This window comes from Caenorhabditis elegans, chromosome V (genome assembly GCF_000002985.6).
Source record: "Caenorhabditis elegans chromosome V".
NCBI classification, from domain to species: Eukaryota; Metazoa; Nematoda; class Chromadorea; order Rhabditida; family Rhabditidae; genus Caenorhabditis; species Caenorhabditis elegans.
Genome location: NC_003283.11, coordinates 3418114 through 3438298, shown reverse-complemented (window position 1 = coordinate 3438298; position 20185 = coordinate 3418114). Strand labels below are relative to the sequence as shown.

At 34.5% G+C, this 20185-nt stretch overlaps 6 protein-coding genes across 12 annotated transcripts; 2 read left to right on the top strand and 4 right to left on the bottom strand.

Moving 5' to 3' along the window:
* Positions 1–4547: 4547 nt before the first annotated feature.
* srj-9 (Serpentine Receptor, class J) lies at positions 4548–6359 on the bottom strand (the record flags this gene model as incomplete). Of its 4 annotated transcripts, none has more annotated exons than NM_071562.2 (7): positions 4548–4907; positions 4968–5063; positions 5107–5208; positions 5257–5373; positions 5420–5507; positions 5619–5785; positions 5849–6359. In NM_071562.2, the coding sequence occupies 7 exons, from the start codon at positions 6038–6040 to the stop codon at positions 4641–4643; spliced, it is 1029 nt and encodes a 342-aa protein (NP_503963.1). The 4 variants fall into 4 exon arrangements, with proteins under 4 accessions (NP_503963.1, NP_001309653.1, NP_001309651.1 ...); NM_001322515.1 differs by having other exon boundaries at positions 4885–4907; positions 5107–5179; positions 5849–6040; NM_001322516.1 differs by lacking the exon at positions 5849–6359 and having other exon boundaries at positions 4641–4907; positions 5619–5701.
* A 304-nt stretch (positions 6360–6663) lies between these two features.
* T20D4.19 lies at positions 6664–7789 on the top strand. 3 transcript variants are annotated; one of them, NM_001373014.2, is made up of 4 exons: positions 6691–6746; positions 6850–6996; positions 7355–7380; positions 7650–7776. In NM_001373014.2, exons 2-4 carry the CDS (start codon positions 6853–6855, stop codon positions 7675–7677), a joined length of 198 nt encoding a protein of 65 aa, NP_001360573.1. In that variant the 5' UTR covers positions 6691–6746; positions 6850–6852; the 3' UTR covers positions 7678–7776. The 3 variants fall into 3 exon arrangements, with proteins under 3 accessions (NP_001360574.1, NP_503962.1, NP_001360573.1); NM_001373013.2 differs by lacking the exon at positions 7355–7380 and having other exon boundaries at positions 6664–6746; positions 7650–7780; NM_071561.3 differs by having other exon boundaries at positions 6671–6746; positions 7355–7789.
* Positions 7790–7865: 76 nt separating this feature from the next.
* srab-20 (Serpentine Receptor, class AB (Class A-like)) lies at positions 7866–9302 on the bottom strand. The gene is made up of 5 exons (NM_071560.3): positions 9074–9302; positions 8711–8939; positions 8474–8659; positions 8211–8406; positions 7866–8045 (listed from the first exon to the last, which is right to left on the bottom strand). The coding sequence occupies exons 1-5, from the start codon at positions 9298–9300 to the stop codon at positions 7891–7893; spliced, it is 993 nt and encodes a 330-aa protein (NP_503961.2). The 5' UTR covers positions 9301–9302; the 3' UTR covers positions 7866–7890.
* A 1263-nt stretch (positions 9303–10565) lies between these two features.
* srab-22 (Serpentine Receptor, class AB (Class A-like)) lies at positions 10566–11923 on the bottom strand (the record flags this gene model as incomplete). Its single annotated transcript, NM_071559.2, has 5 exons — positions 10566–10720; positions 10809–11004; positions 11053–11238; positions 11290–11518; positions 11697–11923. 5 exons carry the CDS (start codon positions 11921–11923, stop codon positions 10566–10568), a joined length of 993 nt encoding a protein of 330 aa, NP_503960.2.
* Positions 11924–13857: 1934 nt separating this feature from the next.
* srab-21 (Serpentine Receptor, class AB (Class A-like)) lies at positions 13858–15350 on the top strand (the record flags this gene model as incomplete). Its single annotated transcript, NM_071558.2, has 5 exons — positions 13858–14084; positions 14202–14430; positions 14481–14666; positions 14722–14917; positions 15196–15350. 5 exons carry the CDS (start codon positions 13858–13860, stop codon positions 15348–15350), a joined length of 993 nt encoding a protein of 330 aa, NP_503959.2.
* Positions 15351–15519: 169 nt separating this feature from the next.
* Positions 15520–20071, bottom strand: T20D4.3 (PAW domain-containing protein; the record flags this gene model as incomplete). 2 transcript variants are annotated; one of them, NM_001322513.3, is made up of 18 exons in its annotated part: positions 15520–15606; positions 15732–15837; positions 15894–15965; positions 16011–16142; positions 16192–16442; positions 16975–17073; positions 17138–17225; positions 17277–17345; positions 17393–17518; positions 17563–17795; positions 18568–18654; positions 18728–18812; positions 18859–18942; positions 19007–19117; positions 19166–19401; positions 19592–19642; positions 19690–19799; positions 19975–20071. In NM_001322513.3, 18 exons carry the CDS (start codon positions 20034–20036, stop codon positions 15566–15568), a joined length of 2043 nt encoding a protein of 680 aa, NP_001309654.1. The 2 variants fall into 2 exon arrangements, with proteins under 2 accessions (NP_001309654.1, NP_001309655.1); NM_001322512.3 differs by having other exon boundaries at positions 15566–15606; positions 18986–19117; positions 19975–20036.
* Positions 20072–20185: the final 114 nt, after the last annotated feature.

Below are 20185 nucleotides of genomic sequence, written 5' to 3'. Positions count from 1 at the left end.
TAGTTTAGGAAAAATTGAGTTTTTGTCTACAGAAGAGGTATTGGGTTGGAAGTTGGTGAGGGATAATGCCAAGGTACTGTAGTGGTACTGTAGGAGTACTGTAGGTATACGGTAGGGTTACTGTAGTTTAGGAAAAATTGAGTTTTTGTCTACAGAAGAGGTATTGGGTTGGAAGTTGGTGAGGGATAATGCCAAGGTACTGTAGTGGTACTGTAGGAGTACTGTAAGTATACGGTAGGGTTACTGTAATTGAAGAAAAATTGAGTTTTTGTCTACAGAAGAGGTACTGGGTTGGAAGTTGGTGATGGATAATGTCAAGGTACTGTAGTGGTACTGTAGGAGTACTGTAGGTATACGGTAGGGTTACTGTAGTTTAGGAAAAATTGAGTTTTTGTCTACAGAAGAGGTATTGGGTTGGAAGTTGGTGAGGGATAATGTCAAGGTACTGTAGTGGTACTGTAGGAGTACTGTAGGTATACGGTAGGGTTACTGTAGTTTAGGAAAAATTGAGTTTTTGTCTACAGAAGAGGTATTGGGTTGGAAGTTGGTGATGGATAATGTCAAGGTACTGTAGTGGTACTGTAGGAGTACTGTAGGTATACGGTAGGGTTACTGTAGTTTAGGAAAAATTGAGTTTTTGTCTACAGAAGAGGTATTGGGTTGGAAGTTGGTGAGGGATAATGCCAAGGTACTGTAGTGGTACTGTAGGAGTACTGTAGGTATACGGTAGGGTTACTGTAGTTTAGGAAAAATTGAGTTTTTGTCTACAGAAGAGGTATTGGGTTGGAAGTTGGTGATGGATAATGTCAAGGTACTGTAGTGGTACTGTAGGAGTACTGTAGGTATACGGTAGGGTTACTGTAGTTTAGGAAAAATTGAGTTTTTGTCTACAGAAGAGGTATTGGGTTGGAAGTTGATGAGGGATAATGCCAAGGTACTGTAGTGGTACTGTAGGAGTACTGTAGGTATACGGTAGGGTTACTGTAGTTTAGGAAAAATTGAGTTTTTGTCTACAGAAGAGGTACTGGGTTGGAAGTTGGTGATGGATAATGTCAAGGTACTGTAGTGGTACTGTAGGAGTACTGTAGGTATACGGTAGGGTTACTGTAGTTTAGGAAAAATTGAGTTTTTGTCTACAGAAGAGGTATTGGGTTGGAAGTTGGTGATGGATAATGTCAAGGTACTGTAGTGGTACTGTAGGAGTACTGTAGGTATACGGTAGGGTTACTGTAGTTTAGGAAAAATTGAGTTTTTGTCTACAGAAGAGGTATTGGGTTGGAAGTTGGTGATGGATAATGTCAAGGTACTGTAGTGGTACTGTAGGAGTACTGTAGGTATACGGTAGGGTTACTGTAGTTTAGGAAAAATTGAGTTTTTGTCTACAGAAGAGGTATTGGGTTGGAAGTTGGTGATGGATAATGTCAAGGTACTGTAGTGGTACTGTAGGAGTACTGTAGGTATACGGTAGGGTTACTGTAGTTTAGGAAAAATTGAGTTTTTGTCTACAGAAGAGGTATTGGGTTGGAGGTTGGTGAGGGATAATGCCAAGGTACTGTAGTGGTACTGTAGGAGTACTGTAGGTATACGGTAGGGTTACTGTAGTTTAGGAAAAATTGAGTTTTTGTCTACAGAAGAGGTATTGGGTTGGAAGTTGGTGATGGATAATGTCAAGGTACTGTAGTGGTACTGTAGGAGTACTGTAGGTATACGGTAGGGTTACTGTAGTTTAGGAAAAATTGAGTTTTTGTCTACAGAAGAGGTATTGGGTTGGAAGTTGGTGAGGGATAATGCCAAGGTACTGTAGTGGTACTGTAGGAGTACTGTAAGTATACGGTAGGGTTACTGTAATTGAAGAAAAATTGAGTTTTTGTCTACAGAAGAGGTACTGGGTTGGAAGTTGGTGATGGATAATGTCAAGGTACTGTAGTGGTACTGTAGGAGTACTGTAGGTATACGGTAGGGTTACTGTAGTTTAGGAAAAATTGAGTTTTTGTCTACAGAAGAGGTATTGAGTTGGAAGTTGGTGAGGGATAATGTCAAGGTACTGTAGTGGTACTGTAGGAGTACTGTAGGTATACGGTAGGGTTACTGTAGTTTAGGAAAAATTGAGTTTTTGTCTACAGAAGAGGTATTGGGTTGGAAGTTGGTGATGGATAATGTCAAGGTACTGTAGTGGTACTGTAGGAGTACTGTAGGTATACGGTAGGGTTACTGTAGTTTAGGAAAAATTGAGTTTTTGTCTACAGAAGAGGTATTGGGTTGGAAGTTGGTGATGGATAATGTCAAGGTACTGTAGTGGTACTGTAGGAGTACTGTAGGTATACGGTAGGGTTACTGTAGTTTAGGAAAAATTGAGTTTTTGTCTACAGAAGAGGTATTGGGTTGGAAGTTGATGAGGGATAATGCCAAGGTACTGTAGTGGTACTGTAGGAGTACTGTAGGTATACGGTAGGGTTACTGTAGTTTAGGAAAAATTGAGTTTTTGTCTACAGAAGAGGTATTGGGTTGGAAGTTGGTGATGGATAATGTCAAGGTACTGTAGTGGTACTGTAGGAGTACTGTAGGTATACGGTAGGGTTACTGTAGTTTAGGAAAAATTGAGTTTTTGTCTACAGAAGAGGTATTGGGTTGGAAGTTGGTGATGGATAATGTCAAGGTACTGTAGTGGTACTGTAGGAGTACTGTAGGTATACGGTAGGGTTACTGTAGTTTAGGAAAAATTGAGTTTTTGTCTACAGAAGAGGTATTGGGTTGGAAGTTGATGAGGGATAATGCCAAGGTACTGTAGTGGTACTGTAGGAGTACTGTAGGTATACGGTAGGGTTACTGTAGTTTAGGAAAAATTGAGTTTTTGTCTACAGAAGAGGTACTGGGTTGGAAGTTGGTGATGGATAATGTCAAGGTACTGTAGTGGTACTGTAGGAGTACTGTAGGTATACGGTAGGGTTACTGTAGTTTAGGAAAAATTGAGTTTTTGTCTACAGAAGAGGTACTGGGTTGGAAGTTGGTGAGGGATAATGCCAAGGTACTGTAGTGGTACTGTAGGAGTACTGTAGGTATACGGTAGGGTTACTGTAGTTTAGGAAAAATTGAGTTTTTGTCTACAGAAGAGGTATTGGGTTGGAAGTTGGTGATGGATAATGTCAAGGTACTGTAGTGGTACTGTAGGAGTACTGTAGGTATACGGTAGGGTTACTGTAGTTTAGGAAAAATTGAGTTTTTGTCTACAGAAGAGGTATTGGGTTGGAAGTTGATGAGGGATAATGCCAAGGTACTGTAGTGGTACTGTAGGAGTACTGTAGGTATACGGTAGGGTTACTGTAGTTTAGGAAAAATTGAGTTTTTGTCTACAGAAGAGGTACTGGGTTGGAAGTTGGTGATGGATAATGTCAAGGTACTGTAGTGGTACTGTAGGAGTACTGTAGGTATACGGTAGGGTTACTGTAGTTTAGGAAAAATTGAGTTTTTGTCTACAGAAGAGGTATTGGGTTGGAAGTTGGTGAGGGATAATGCCAAGGTACTGTAGTGGTACTGTAGGAGTACTGTAGGTATACGGTAGGGTTACTGTAGTTTAGGAAAAATTGAGTTTTTGTCTACAGAAGAGGTATTGGGTTGGAAGTTGGTGAGGGATAATGCCAAGGTACTGTAGTGGTACTGTAGGAGTACTGTAAGTATACGGTAGGGTTACTGTAATTGAAGAAAAATTGAGTTTTTGTCTACAGAAGAGGTATTGGTTTGGGAGTTTGTGGGGTTAATATTGCGAGTGTAGGCGTTTTCTACTTATAAACATGTGGAATTTTTTGAAAGCTTGATAATTTATTTCGAATTGTGTTTCAGCTTCAATTTCTTGATATGAATGTCACTCAATTGTAAACTATGATATACATACATTTAGCGTTTTAAGTTTCAAATTATTTTACTGTTGAGACATTTTCAAAAAATTATTGTGATAGTCACCAGTCGTTGGCCGCGCCGGAGGCGCGGTCAGCGGCTGGTAAATAATAAACCGCCAATTTGTAGGCCAATTTCTTTTTGGTTGACAAGTTTTTTTCACGGAAAAAAATTTGAAAAATTGACAAACGGTGTTTTTTAATTTTTAATCTATGAAAAACCGAACAAATTAGCCAAAAAATGTGAAAATGACGTCACTCACTTGCACGGGAATGCAAATTTGATTAGGCAATTTTTTTTTGATTAAACTTCATTAAAAAATAAATTTATATTTTGCTCTTGATTGCTTTATTTTTTTCAGCTTTACAGCAGCTTTTAAAAATTTATTAAACGTTTAAATATTCATTTTTGAATTTTTCTTCGCTTCTCGATTTTTAGTGATTTTTTAATAAATTTTCAATGAGCACAACTCAACAACTTGGGGCTCTAGCAAAACAATTTCTACTGTAAAAAGTTTACCCATATTATTTACATACTTGACGTTGACAAACCTTTAAAAAACAGGGATCGCAAGTCCAATTTCAACAATTTCTTTTGAAACGTCAATAATTCAGATTCGTTCGAAAAAAAAGTGCTTTTATTGAAAATTTCTAAAAAAACAACAAAAAATTTATGGTGTATGAACAATCGAAGCTAAAAATTTCAAAACAATTTTCAAATTTGTAAAGTTTTTATTTGGAACAATCAATTTAAGAACTAAAAGCATATGACTGCATCCTCGAAGATTGCCTGGTTTTGACATGAGAACTGTCATCTACTATATTCCCTCTTTTCCTCAAAATTGCGTTGCGGTAGCTCGGAATTAGGTAGATCACCGCAAGTGGGTCGATAAACGGAAATGCCGCCATTGCAACTGTGGCCACATTCATATTCCACCATTCCATGTTGACCCCGAAAATTGGCGCGTACCAAGAGATCACGGTAGGCAGGAAACTACCAATGATTGGGATACACGTCTGAAATCAGAAAACGTAGCTCGATGATTTTTGATTAAAATGACGAATTTCAATTCTGACCTGGATAATTAATGTCTGAAACAGTTGTTTTTGTAGACGGATGCTGTTTTTGCTGAGCTTGTTTGTCGATTGCATTAACGTGATTTTCCTCATTATCTGAAAATGTTTAGTCATCCCCCAAAAAAGCAAAGTCTAGTACCTTGAATCCCAAAATAATGTAGACTGACATTGCGTAAAAGGAGAATGCTGTGAGCAGAAATATTCCCAGCCAGCTACGAAAACGAATATAATCACTGGCGTCCTGGGAGATTTTTCAAAGAAAAACTTTAAAAATTACGAATAAACTTACATAATAGATGGCAGCTAGCATAGGCAACGATTTTGAATTAGCGCCAAAATTTTCCAAGAAGTCTATTGATATGATTTCACGGACCTCTTCGTTTCCGGCGAGACATTGTTGGCAGATCTAAATATATCTTTATGATGTTGCTTCCTGCGTGTTTCAAACTCACTACTGACCAAGAAGCCGCGTGCATTAGGAGAAAAATTATGGAAATGATTATTCCAAGAGGTTGGAAGAATATGGGCAGCTTGTCGGCGCTGGAATAGTACTTGGGATTAAAAAATTAAATTAAACAGATTTGAAAAACGAGCAGAACTTTTAATTTTGAAATATGAAAAGTGCCAAACTACTTCGAGCGCTTAACTTACTGAAACAGAGCCATATATCTGTAGACAAAATGAATTATCAGGAGAGCATAGCTTAGTGATATGAAGCCACACCGATTTGACATTACATGTTGACCAATTTCTGGATGCTCAAAAAAAGGACCTTCTGTTAGAAAAACCACAAACCCATGCTTGTTTCCAGTTATACCCTGGAACATTTAAAATTTGAATTATTTCTCTAAAAAATGCATATCTAAATAATTTTAACTTACAATCGGCGTTAAGATTTCAGAAATCGAGTACAAAATATCAAAGATTGCAAAGATTATCAACAAATACTTGTACTTGCCCATTTGAGATCTAGATTTAGTCATAGCCAAGTAGATGAAAATTGGGTTTATGATAAAGCTGAATATTCCAAAAATACGTGGCAAATTTTGGTGGTACCAGCTAATGTAGATCATGGTCCTGAGGTGAAGTTGGTTGCTGGGCAAAACAGCAAAAAAATATCAGACAGTGGTTATTATGTCACAGAAGATCAGGAAGTTTTGACGAGAATGTGTTTTCTTAGCTTAATGACGAACAAAAACAAAAGAAAAAGGAGTTTTTGCATTAAAGGCGTTCCTTTCAATAAGTAATCTATTACATGAAAAATTGCAGGTGACTTAGTGTTTTCATTATGTCATCTTCCCTAGGATTATTATTTTAACGTCATATTGGGAAGAAAATGAACTTGGGAAGAGTAAAAATCAAAATGTATAATGTAATCGAATGACTAATATAGAAAATGATTTCGAAATACGAGTAGGATTATTTTAACGTACTGGAGTGGAGCCATAGCATATTTTTGAAGAGTCAACTTTTCTGTACAGTTACAGAAAAACAAAAAGTGCACCGGCCCACTTTTTGAAGCGGGTTGACCCTTTTGTAAAGAACCTCAATGCTATGTACTCTCTAGTTTCTTCCCACCATAGTTATTGTTCCTTTCCTGTAACCCCCTAAATCTCCTTCTCTCCACGGTTAAGATAAGATCATCTGGAGCAAAAAGAGACGGCCAGCAAGGAGTTGACCCTTTTATGCAACAAGAGACCACATCGAACAGACGTCCTTTGATTTTACTGTGCGCTGTTTTTTTTCGCACTTGAATTTTCTACATCCCGTTTTTTAGAGGTAATCGGAAAATCTAAAAAAAATATAACGAAATTTTCGATTTTTCGATTTTCCGAAAAATCTAAAAATTATTTCTCTTTACGAAATTCGGTTTTTTTTTCAGAAAATGAAATTGTTCCTTCTATTCATCACCATCAGTACAGTGCTTCCGAGTTTGGCAGAAGGAGCATGTGTGTGTCCGGCTACTAGAAAAGTGAAAGACTCCAATTGCACAACGGCTGATGGAATTCATGCGATTAATTGTTTTTTGGTTTGTTTTACCTTTACAAGGAAAATATTCAAATTTATTCATGAACTTTTAAACAAAACCTGCGTCATTTGTGGACACGGGCCTTTCGACAAATTAGTGCACTTTGAACCAGAAAATAGTAGATCTGAACTTGTTTTAGTTATTGAATTAAAAAAAAAAATTTTCTTAAAAATAATAATATGACTTTTTGATGTTTCAAGTAGTTTAAAGAAACTTGAATAATATGGAAGCAAAAAATTATATTAAATAAAAATAAAATAAAAATAAAATAGTGGTAGCAAAAATTAATATTAAATAAAAATTAAATAAAAATTAAATAGTGCTAGCAAAAAATTAACGTTTATTACTCTTTTTCCAGCGACTGGCGGACTACGTCGAAAAAATGTATGAGCTTGACATGACTGATAAGACCGAAGTTAATGAGTTTGAAAAGTCTTGCACCTCTCTCACCTCTTGCCTGGAGACCATACAATGTGGCCTGGAAACCCAGTCCGACAAGAAAAATGTCAAAATGATTAAAAACTATTGTGAAGCAGTTGTCTATGATTCCAAAGATTTTGCTGAGTGCTCCGAAAAACTTGAGAACGAGAATTCCATCTGCTACAATAATTGGAACCCCAAAAATATATTCTAGAGAGATTCTTTTTTTTCAGCATTTCGTTGGAATCAGCAACATCATAATGAACTGCGACTTCAGCAATATTCAGAAAAAATTGCCGCCAATTGTGATTTGAATCTTGAATTTATAAATTGATTATATTAATAAAATTTGAACATCTTGAAAGATTCTTAAGTTACTTGGATTTTTTCAAGAGCTTTTGTTTACAAATTTTCAGTTGTAGCTGCAGAATACCAACAGATTTATGTTAAGATTCATGACTATTCATTATCAATTCACTGCCACGCCTTTTTAAAATTCTCAAAGTAAATACTCTGATCCGCTTGCACATGAGTTTCCAGAGACTTCTCGAGCTTCACCCTGCTCGATCGATCTCTTTTGAACAGAATTACAATAGAAACCACAGCATATATTGGATAGGAAGCATTCACTGAAAATTGTATTGTAATACGTTTTAATTTTTGATTTAAAAGATTGTTGCAGATTTCAGTATCAAAAATTGAAAAAAAAATTTTAAAAGTAAAAAACGATTTTTGACAGTCGTGTCATCACTGTCATTCCCAGAGCAATTTTGCACAGCATATTTCAGACTTACATTCGACTAATGAAATGTATGTAGGTTTTTCAATTGATAGTCCTACATAAAGGATGAATAGAAAAATGGTCATTTGTGCAGTAAGAAAAATTGATTGTAAGTTTGCAAACACCTTCAAAGTTTCCATTGATTTCATATTTTGCTGCAAAGAGTATCGATTTGAAAGCGTTGAGGTTAACCGTTTCGAGCGGAGTTTCTGAAACAATTTGAAGTTGACTGAATATGAAAACAATTTTATTGACACTTTTTTGCACACGACTCACTTCATTCTTTTGAAATATATACTCAAACAGTATTCTTCCAAAAATTTGAGTTGCAACGCCCAATGAATGAATAACTTCAGTGCTGCCAAACTTTCCAATTTTGAAAGAAATACAGTAATCCATAAAAGGATCCGCAAATGAAAAACTGGAAAATGAAAAGACAGTTGAAAAGAGCACAATTGAAAGCTGAAAGTTGATAATATTTCATAGCAGTTTTCTCAAAAACTTTTCTCGTACTTGCAATATCGCCATAAGTATACCAAATGTGCATCCAGAGTGCTCATAACTTGGTGATTTAACAGTGGCGACGTATCTTTCAATAATAAAAGGTATTGTAGTCGCGCTTATTAACCGCATTCCAAATACGTATTGAGTGCGGAGTATGAAACATCGAATTGTGCTTGCAGGCATATTACAGTAGTCAAATACTGCATAGTTATAAAGATCCAGGCCATGAAGAATTATTCTGAAATAAATAGTTGCCTTGAACATTAATTTGTTATAACCGTTTTTACAAGAAGTTAATCAAAATTATTTTATACTAAAAAGGGTTTAACGAAAATTCTCCAATTGGCAATCCTCTACTTTTCCGCATCTTACCTACTAAAAAAATGAACAAAAAATCCGAACAGATGAACTTGAAATATAATAATCACATTAATATGAAATAACTTCCCATTTCTCGACTTCCACAACCAATAACTTGCTACAACTACCACAGGTAATGCAATTAGAGAACACAAAAATTGAAATATTAATGTCATTTGGATGAAAAGTGATGTAGATATGGTTTCCATCATTTGGCAATGCTCTCGATAGGAAGACATCTGGAACAATTAGCAATCGCTTCTTAAAATTTTTTAAAAATTTTGTTGTTGTGGTATATCGTAGAATTAAAAAGTGGAAATTTAAAATTTGTGGGTATCTTGCTTATGATATATATATCCTAAAAAAATTACCAAAACGTTTTTTTTTATGGTAGGTTAATGTTTCAAAAAAACAGAACCAAATTTTGCAAATAATAAAAAAAAAAAAATAAATAAAAAGTCCGAAAAAATATGCATGAAATGCTTATACTTTGAAAAAAAACTGTGTCCCAAAAGAGAAAACGTGGCAAAATCTCAGATTTTAGACAAATTCTGCAAAAAATTTAATTCCCACTACTGCCCCTGGCTAACTGCGTGAGGAAATGCAGTGAACAATAATTGAAGTGTGGTTGAACTAATGAACTATCACGGCATTTTTTCATGTTAGAAGTAATTGTTTTTTCAGGTGGTTACTAGAAACAAAAATGTAATCTACACAACACAACGTAAGCATATTTGGTGATTAGCACCTTTCTAGGACTTGTTGAAAAAAGTCTAAAACACAAACGTGTAAGGATTTAGCTCTTTTTAGCGGGTGATAATAACGAGAAGAATGTAAAATAGGAGCAGGGAGAGGGGTGAGATCAAGTTGGCCAGAACAGAAAACTCGAATTTAGTTCTTACCCTTTGGAATTTTTCATTTTTACATCTGCCACTATAAAGGTTATTTTTATTTTTATGTAAGTTCTCATGTTTCTACATCACCAAATGTGGCAAATAATAATAGTTAAACATTTTGAAAAATATAAAAATCTTTATAAAAATCATAAACTTCTAATACGCTCTCCTTTTGAAAAATTCAGACATGTATTCAAAAGTGAGAGAACAAATGAATTGCACACCTCGGTTGAGGCACATTTCTTCAAAAATAATTGTTAAAATTCTCTAACAACTGGTTTCCAGTCAGGACTGATAATACATAATTGCAACCTTTGCAGTCTTGAAAATTTATTTTTCAACCTTTTCTTTCAAATTTTTAAAAATAAAATGTCAGTAGAAGTTTGTCTCAATAAAAATCAAACTATTTAGGATTTTCCAAAATTTTCGGTTAAAATTATGGGTTACGTGGGCCACTGTGTTGTGGTATGCGAATTATGTACATTTAAGCGTATAACATTCTTTAATAGTGTTCACTTTATTAGACTGTATACATTCGAGTTGCCAAAAAAAAGTTGAGCCCGATATGAATGTTAAGAATGAGTTTAAGCAATTCAAGGATTCTTTGCTCATTGCCAGGCCTTCTTGAAATTCACAAAATAAATATTTTGATCCGCATACATGTGAGCTTCCAAAGACTTTTCAAGCTTCACCCTGTTCAATCGATCTCTTCTGAATAAAATGACAATGGAAACAACAGCATATATTGGATAGCCAGCATTCACTGAAAAATTTATTGTAATGCATATACATCAAAACTGAGAAGCCACTGATTATTTTGTTCTTGTACGGCTAGCTTATCGGAAACTTACATTCAATCAAAGAAATGTAGGTAGTTTTTTCAATTGCCAGCCCTAAATAAAGAATGAAAAGAAATATAGTCATCTGTGCAGTAAGGAAAATAGATTGTAAATTAGCAAACACTTTCAAAGTTTCCATAGATTTCACGTTTTGCTCTAAAGAGTATCGATTTGACAGTGATGAAGTTAGTAGTTTTGATCGGAGTTCCTGAAAAAAAAATTAAATTTGAACAAATTATTCTTCTTTTTTCTTTACCTCATTCTTTCGAAACATGAGCTCAAACAGTATTCTTCCAAAAATTTGAATTGCGACGCCCGTCAAATTAATAACATCCGTGCTGCCAAATATTCCAATTTTAAAAGCAATGCAATAATCCATCAAAGGGTCCGCAAATGAAAAACTGGAGAATGTAAAAGCGGTCGAGAAAAATCCGATCGTAAGCTGAAAGTATAAGATATTTTATAGCAGTTTTCTCGAAAACGTTTCTCATACTTGCAATATGGCCATGAGTAGACCCAATGTGCATCCAGAGTGCTCATAACTTGGTGATCGAATCGTGGCGATGTATCTTTCAATGATAACTGGAACTGTAGTCGCGCTAACTAACCGAATCCCCAGTACATATTGAGTTCGGAACACAAAACATCTCACTGTGCTTGCAGGCATATTACAGTAGTCGTAAACTGAATAGTTATATAGATCCAAGCCATGGAGAATTATTCTGAGAGAACTTAATGTTTTGTGAAATTATTCCTTTCAAGCTTTTTTTGCAAGGCTCTGGCTTTTTTGCTTTTTTACAAGTTACAGGCTCAAAATGTCCGGTTTTGAGAGAAATGTGTAATCTGAGCAATGGGATAGGTTTTGACGTCTTGGCCCAACTCCACTATTCGGCATCTTACCTACTAAAAAAATGAATGAAAAATCCAAAAAGATGTACTTGAAATATAATAATCACATTAATATGAAACAGTCTTGCATTTCTCGACTTCCACAGCCAATGACTTGCTATAACTACCACAGGTAATGCAATTAGAGAACACAAAAATTGAAATATTAATGTCAATTGAACCGAAAGTGATGTAGATATGGTCTCCATCATTCGGCAATGCTCTTGATAGGAAGACATCTGGAATCGCTTTTTAAACCTTTTATCTTTATTTTTGTTGTTGTAGTGGTAAATCGTAATATTTAAAAATGAATGGACGTGAAAGCTAAAGGGGAATATAGTCTATTTTTAATCTGAAATCATGTTCATTATCAGAATATTGTTAGATGTAACAATATCAAATGTTGCCGGTCGGAAATGTTAGCGCCCACCCTATTTCCGCTACGTTAATCTACTTTGAAAAAATCGATCAATAGATAACACAGGCGGACGATTATTGAAAGGAATAATTTGGCTTTTTTTCGGACGGAAGCGTTTTGAAAACTCAAAACCAAAATTCAAACTAGTCACAATGTTGTAGAGTGAACATTTTTTGGTGGCAGCCTTATAGTATTTCATTCAAAATAAACAGCATACAAAGAAAATAAAACGAATAAAAAGAGCTGTCAGTTAAAAAAGTAGTAGCTTTGGTTGAACATGTTATGTGACATCCAAAAAAAATTAAAAAGTCTAAAACATATATCTCTGTAAAATACATCAAGAATGTCAAAGTGTTCTTAAAATGAACAGAGAGTAAGCATATTATTACCCACATGAGAAAGATTGAAACATCTATTTTAAATATTTTTCAAAATCTAGTGATAATTTGTGATGTCTGAACAAGTTTCTTGAAAACCACAGACTGAATAATTTTCTCTTTTACTTGCAGTTTCCGGAAATTGTATTTGACGTAGGGGTTGTAACGCGGGTCTATTTTTGGGTCGGCTACATCAAAAACAAAGTGTTTTTCGAAACAAGCAAAAAACAAATGCAAAAACGTGTAATGTCTTTAATCGATTTAAATCATAACTATGAAAACAGATTGAGCGGCCGACATCTTGCGAGTCTACATCAGAAACGGTAATATTTCCAAAAAAAAATCCTATCACATCAATTCGTTCAATTTCTCTCAAATCACAAGGAAAACGGGAAGATTGCAGACCCAAGTTGAGGCACATTTTTTCAAAATGATAGTTGAAAATTTGTTCTAATAACTGCTTTCTCGGCTTTGAGGCATGATATATAATGGCAACCTTGGCAGTCTTGGAAATTGAAATTTTATTTCAATTTTTTTTTTCGAGATTCTTAAATGTGAAGTAGCGCTAGTAGGAATTTAGTCTCAATAGACTAATAATTATGTTCAAACATCGTTTATGAACACTCTAAATCTATTATAGACTTTCATAAAGTTTGTCAAAATTTTGACGTTCAAGAAAATATTGAGCTTTTCGGAAATTTAAGCCTCATGTAATGCTGAAACTTAAAAAAGGTGAAAAGAAAATCTGGTCATTCCCGGTGCAAATGAAGCACCCGTAATCCTATTTCAAACTTCAACTGCAACAAATTCGATTTTGACAACTATGAGAAGTTTTAGTAATTGCCATCTACATATCTTGCCCCCACCACTTAAGTACTGCTCTGCCGGCAGTGTCCTTTTCAAACTACTCAAAAACCCGTTGAAACTTCTATTGTGTTTAGTCCCAGGTTTAGACAAAAATTATGATAATTATTTTTATTTTCCGTTTAAAATTCAATCCAAAATTTTTCTTTTTTAAATACTGAGAACTCAGCAAAATCGATAACATACACTCTCACTATTTCAGAAAAAAATCAATTTGCAACGAAAAAGTAATGATTTTTGATCCGGAACTTATTTCCTTTGATATTTTTAGAAGCTAAACATTTTTCATCAAATACGTAAAAGGTGCTACTTACCGAATAATACCCGCTCACACCAATGTTGTTTAGATCACCTTTGGTGTTGTTTTTTGTGACCACCTATGGCTCAAAACACAATTATTTCTAAGTTATTGTTATTTTTCAATTAGAATAACGTTTCTAAACTTGGCGGTTGATTTTATTTTCTATGTATATAGTTAGTTCTGACACCGATTAGGCAATGAACATGATTTCAGATGGTTTCCTATCAAGTGCATTGCCAAATGATGGAGATCATATCTACATCACTTTTGGTCCAACTGACATTAATATTTGAACTGTTGTGTTCTTTAATTGCGTTGCCGGTAGTTGTTGTAGCAAGTTATTGGTTGTGGAAGTCGAGAAATGCAAGGCTATTTCATATAAATGTGACTATTATATTTCAAGTTCATCTGTTCGGATTTTTCATTCATTTTTTTAGTAGGTACGCCGAAGGAATTTTTTGGTTACAGATTTGTAAACTTTGATAGAAAAATTTAATTAAATTCAAATTTACACTTGAGAACAAAACCGAATCGAACGAAGAAGTTATTTATTTCAGAATAATTCTCCATGGCTTGGATCTCTATAACTATGCAGTATTTGACTATTGTGATATGGCTGCTAGCACAATTCGATGTTTTGTGTTCCGATCGCAGTATTTATTTGGAATTCGATTAGTTAGCGCAACAACAGTGCCTTTTGTCATTGAAAGATACATTGCCACAGTTAGATCAAAAAGTTATGAGCATTCCGGATGCACATTAGGTATACTTATGGCGATATTGCAGGTATGATAAAAGTTCTCTAGGAAATAAATATAAAAATCATCGACTTTCAGCTCTCAATAGGATTTTTCTCGACAGCTGTTTCATTCTCCACTTTTTCATTCACGGATCCTTTTATGGATTATTGTATTTCTTTTAAAATTGGAGTCTTTGGCAGTACTGAAGTTATTCACTCGTTGGGAGTTGCAACTCAAATTTTTGGAAGAATATTATTCGAGTACATGTTTCGGAAGAACGAGGTGAGCTTGAAAATTATTTTTAAATATTAAAAAAAAAAGAATAATTTTTTTTCAGAAGCTCCGATCGAAACGATTAACGTCATCACTTTCAAATCGATACTCTCTAGAGCAAAATCTAAAATCTACGAGAACCTTAAAAGTTTTCGCTAACTTGCAATCAATTTTTCTCACTGCCCAGATGACTATTTTACTATTCATCATTTATATTGGGCAGAAAATTGATACAACTACCTATATTTCTTTGATAGAATGTAAGTTGCTAAAAATGTAAGCTCCGAAATTTCGGAATGTCCGAACCCTATTTTTTCGAATATATTGTCAAACTTGAGTCAAACTTAAGAATTATAGCCTATAGTGTATGAAAATTTAATTTTTCAGGATTTTTTAAATGATTCTAAAATGACTAAAACTCTAAAACTAGATTTAGTAAAAAAGGTTCAACTTACAAAGGTTTACAAAAAATGAAAAACAGTATTCACAAAATTATAGTACGATTTTTTTTAAATGCGTATTACAAAAAGAATTTCAGTGAATGCTGGCTATCCAATTTATGCTGTTGGTTCCATTGTAATTTTATTCAGAAGAGATCGATTGAACAGGGTGACGGTTGTGAAGTCTCTGGAAACTCATGTGCATGCCAATCATAATATATACTTTGTGAATGTTAAGAAGGCGTGGCAGTGAATTATTAATGAATTGTCGAATTATTTTCAAAGCATTTTTAGGCTGAGTAATTGGTCCTGCTTGGTTAGAACAGTGTTCTGCGGGCTGACATTCGGAGCTTATAATTGCAGATTTTTATTCAAAGGACTATATGAACAACATTTTCACACTTTCTTTTTTTTTCACACTATAAATTGGTTCATATTTATTAATGGAAATTTCAAATAAATTCAGCTTCAGATTGAAATAGTAGTCTGATTGTGATCCTGTTTCGATTCTGAAAAAAACATAGTTTCTTATAGTATATCATAAACAAAAAAAAACAACTTGAGTATGTAAAATGTTAAAAGACATATTTTCCCAACTTATTCCTAATCACAACAAATGTTCTAATCGACTTACTCCAGAACACTTCGACTGAAAAGCTTTCCGAGTTTATTCCATCCTCCAGATCAGTTTTGAAAGCTCTCGCGTCCATCTGTTGATTCTCATCTGTTGACCAATGTAGCTTAAAAATTTCATTTAAAAAATCCACATATCGATAATTTTGATAAAAAAGTGTACCATTATGAAGAACACTTGTAATTGGGGATTGTCAATCGTCAAATTTTGTTCTATTGGAATTCTGGTAGATTTCTAAAAAATCAGCATATTTTCTCAGTCTGCATACTTTTTAAATACCGATATTAAATTTAAATTTTCGCCAATTTGAGTTGTCCCAGAATTAAGAATCAACTCTTCAATTCCTGACATACGAATTATTATTTTTTCAACTAATTTCCCCTTGACATCTATATTGAAAAACCATGCAATCTGAAAATGAAAAACCTAATATAATTTCTTTCAGAATTGAAAAACTCACTGATGCCCAATGTTCACTCCGTTCTTTTTTATGTAAAAATACTTCGCCAAGTCGTGTATCTATAGTTCTTTCAATATTAGCAACCAAATATGGTTTAACTGGAGATCCATTTGTGTGTGTTTGTGAATACGTGTTTCTCACAATATTGTACCAAAATTTCACATAGTTTGCTTCTGATGTGGGCCTCAATTCGATAAGCTTATCTTCTTGTGTGAAAGTTGTTGTTGTGTTATCATATTGAAGATGCAGTTCTGAAAATAATAATTGATAACGCATCTTGTTAGCAAGACGTCTACCTCGTATGTACCAGGAGTGTGCGGCAAATTTCAAATAAGTAGATTTGCCGAATTTGCCGAGCTCGGCAAATTTTGAAATTTGCCGCACACGTCAAAAATTTGACAGTACAATTTTGACCAAAACTGTTGATTTTTTCACCAAAAATTTACTATTGGTAAAATGACACAAAATTTAGTTATTTCGATGGTTAAGCAGACCTACTACACAGGAACATCGCCCCCAGTCAATATCACATGCCGACACCTCACGGGTGAGTTCCACACCTCACTATTTAACCTTCGCTGTGGATGGGTCGGATCGTCGAAGGAGCCCGTGAGCGGTCGGCATGTGATATTTACTGGGGGCCAGATTCCCAGAGAAAATCCAAAAATGGTGGAAAATTAGTTTTTTCTAAATTCTGAGAATTGTGTGTATACTCCACGAAGATTTTTTTAAAGTTTCGAGTGTACATTTTTTCACAGAACGTTTAAATTTTGTGACACTCACTTGGATCCTTAGAAGTTGGCGATGTAGCAATTGTTTTCGGTGTAGTATTCATTTCAGTCACCGCCGTAGTTGTTGTTAATGGGTAAGATGGTTCGTCTTCTGAATATACAAAACAATCATTCTGGCGACACAGTAAGATAGTATAGTTGAAAAAAGGGCTCACTCCAGTATACTTCAATTGAAAATGATTCCACACTTTTTCTACCTTTGACATCGGTTTTTAAAACTTTAATGGGTCTGTGAAGTGTAATCTACAAAACTGATTTATGACTGTAATACTAGCAGATACTGGAAATGCTCACCTCTATGTATAATTTTCCGACATACTGCTCAATTGTTAAACTCTCATTTATCGGGATATCAGTGCAATTCTGAAAAAAATAATATTGAATAAAGTTAGTTTGTCAGATTTGCAGACTATCAAATAATTCAAACAACATTCAACAGATCCTGCATATTGGGTAATTTCGTCCATTCCGGTCATTTTGACCACCACTTTTTCAACATTTTTTCCTGTGTTCCTCAGATCGAACTGCCAGTACATCTGGAATTCAGTCATAAACAAACGTTGTTCAGTTTATAGCATACATTTGACCGTCTATAAAGGGCTTCCTGGCCTATGTATGCCTCATTGTTTTCCTCGTCTACTACTCGTTTAATGTTAAAGACTTGTTTCGGGTTAACTGGTGATCCATCTTCATTATCGTGCGAATAAATGTTGTTGATAATGTCGTAAGTGAACTTGACATAATTTTGTCCTGACTCTGGTTGCAATTGAATATATCCGTACTGTTCTTTAAGTTCTTCAGAGCGACGAAGTTCTGAAAATAAAACGTTTGAGAAGTGCCAGAGGCCTAAGCTAGGGAACCGTCAGAAGGTGCCCATCGGACTTGCATATGAGATCTATCCCATTCGATAGCCCATATTTTAAAACGGTTACCCGTGAATTTTTAGCGGCAAAACTCCACAACCAAGCTCACGGCGGGCTTTCAAAGATCCTAAAATAGCACAAGCATTGAAGGGCCAATTTTCCAAATTCACTTTGGTAGCTCATATCTCAGCGGATAATTTTTTACAGCAAAGTTATCCACTAATCAGTTGTTGATACTTTTGTAAAGAACAAGTCTGTAGTTGAAAGTTTTTATCAAAAAATTGTTGTTTCAGATAGAAGCGTGTGAAGTGCGGCAACTGTTGTTACTATTTTAATGCTGCTACTGCTATTCTAATGTTTTTATCTGAAGCAAAATTGTTTTCGATAAAATTTTCCAATTACAAACTTGTTCTTTACAAAAATATCAACAACTTATCAGTTGATTACTTTTATGTAAAAAATTTATACACGGAGATATGAGCTACCAAGGAGAATTAGGAAAATTGTTTCTTAGTTTATTACAGTGCTTTGTTACAGTGCTATTTTAGAGTCTTTGAGATCCCGCCGTGAGCTTGATTGTGGAGATTCGCAGCTGAAAATTTTTGAGTGACCGTTTTAAGACATGGGCTATCGAATGGACCTTTCTGACGGTTTCCTATTAAGCTTAAACCTAAGCCTGAGCCTAAGAACAAGCTAAGTTGCAGAATCAATGGGAAACTTGCCAGTATCGTTTGATCTTGAAGATGTAGAAAACTTTTTAGACGTAGTCGTATTGGAAGATACTGGTGGAGTTGGATATTTGCCGGTTTCTGAACACAGTCACATTAATATAATAATACCAAAGTAATCTAGTAAAATTTGTAATTTGTCAACATTACTCACTCCAGTAAACTTTGATTGAAAACGTTACTCCACTGCTTTCCTTTGAATTGGTTTTCAAAAATTTAATAGGTTTGTGTATTATAATCTGAGATTAATTTATGGTTATATTGACAAGCATTGCAAATACTTACGTTCATCGTTACAGTATCAATATTACGATCCAATGCCATGGTTTTGTTCATCGGAATATTATTGCTAGTTTTATTTACGGCAAACTAAAAAACATAAATTAAACAGTTTTATCGTTATTTTTCATACATCTAAATGTTTGATACTAACTTTTGCATATATTTCTCCTTCATCATCTGCATTATGTTCAATTCCGGGAACTTGGACCAATATTTTTTCCACTGATTTTCCAGGAATCTCCACATTAAAAACCCAATGAATCTAGAATTTAAACATCAACAATCTTTGTTAATACAACTACAAACGTACATGTGCAATTTCAAGAGGATATTCGGGATGTAAGTATGTCTCATTATTTTCCTTGTCTACAACTCGTTCAATATTAGAAGCAACATATGGTCTAACTTGGGAGCCATCGTCATTATCGTGTGAATAAGTGTTCTTGATAATATCATACGTAAACTTTACAGAGTTTTGTCCCGGTTTTGGTCTCAACAGTATACTTTTTATCTGTGTTTTGAAGTATGTACGATGCAACGGTGGAACTGAAATTGATTATAGGCAACGATATTTTTTGTACAGTCAAAAACATCAAAACTATTTCAGCATCACAAGAATAAAAAAATCACTTTAGTATGTTTCGTTTGGGTCTCAGGAGCATTTTTTATGATCTGTCCGTGATTTAATTTTAATTTTGGGTATTATCATATTTTGCAAAACTAATATAAAACTCACGACTATTAGCTTCTGTTGCATTATCTCCTAATGTTTGATTTGCAAGAGAATCTGTAACACCACTCACTTTACTTTTCAACAGAAATACCTGTGCTTACCGTGTTTGTTTTCATTATTTTTTCCAACAACTTCTGATGTTATGAACAAGATTCCAATGAATACTGTAGCTATCTTAGCGATTGTCTTCCAATGATCTCTTTTTTTCGATCTGAAAAACTCTCTAGAAGTTCTCTAATGGGGACACTTTAGAATCGCTCTTAGAGACTTGCACGTAATAGTTTTCAGTGATTTTCTCTTGGTCAGAGGTTGAAAAACAATTAAAAGCTGTTTCTAGGTTTCTTTAGATAACTCATGGAACTCAAAAGTTTTAAAAAAGTACTTACATGATTGAATTGTCTACCAATAGTGGATCGTTTTGTGAATAAACAGGGTCTTGTGATTGCATTTTCTCTTCTTTCACAAGAGATATACTACTCAAAAGTGTTTGAAAAACGAATATAGTTCGTTTTAAAACAATTCGGTAGTGACCCAAGGTCAAGATGACAAGAAACTAGTTTCGGGCAATTAATAGGGATCATTGTGGCATGAGACAAG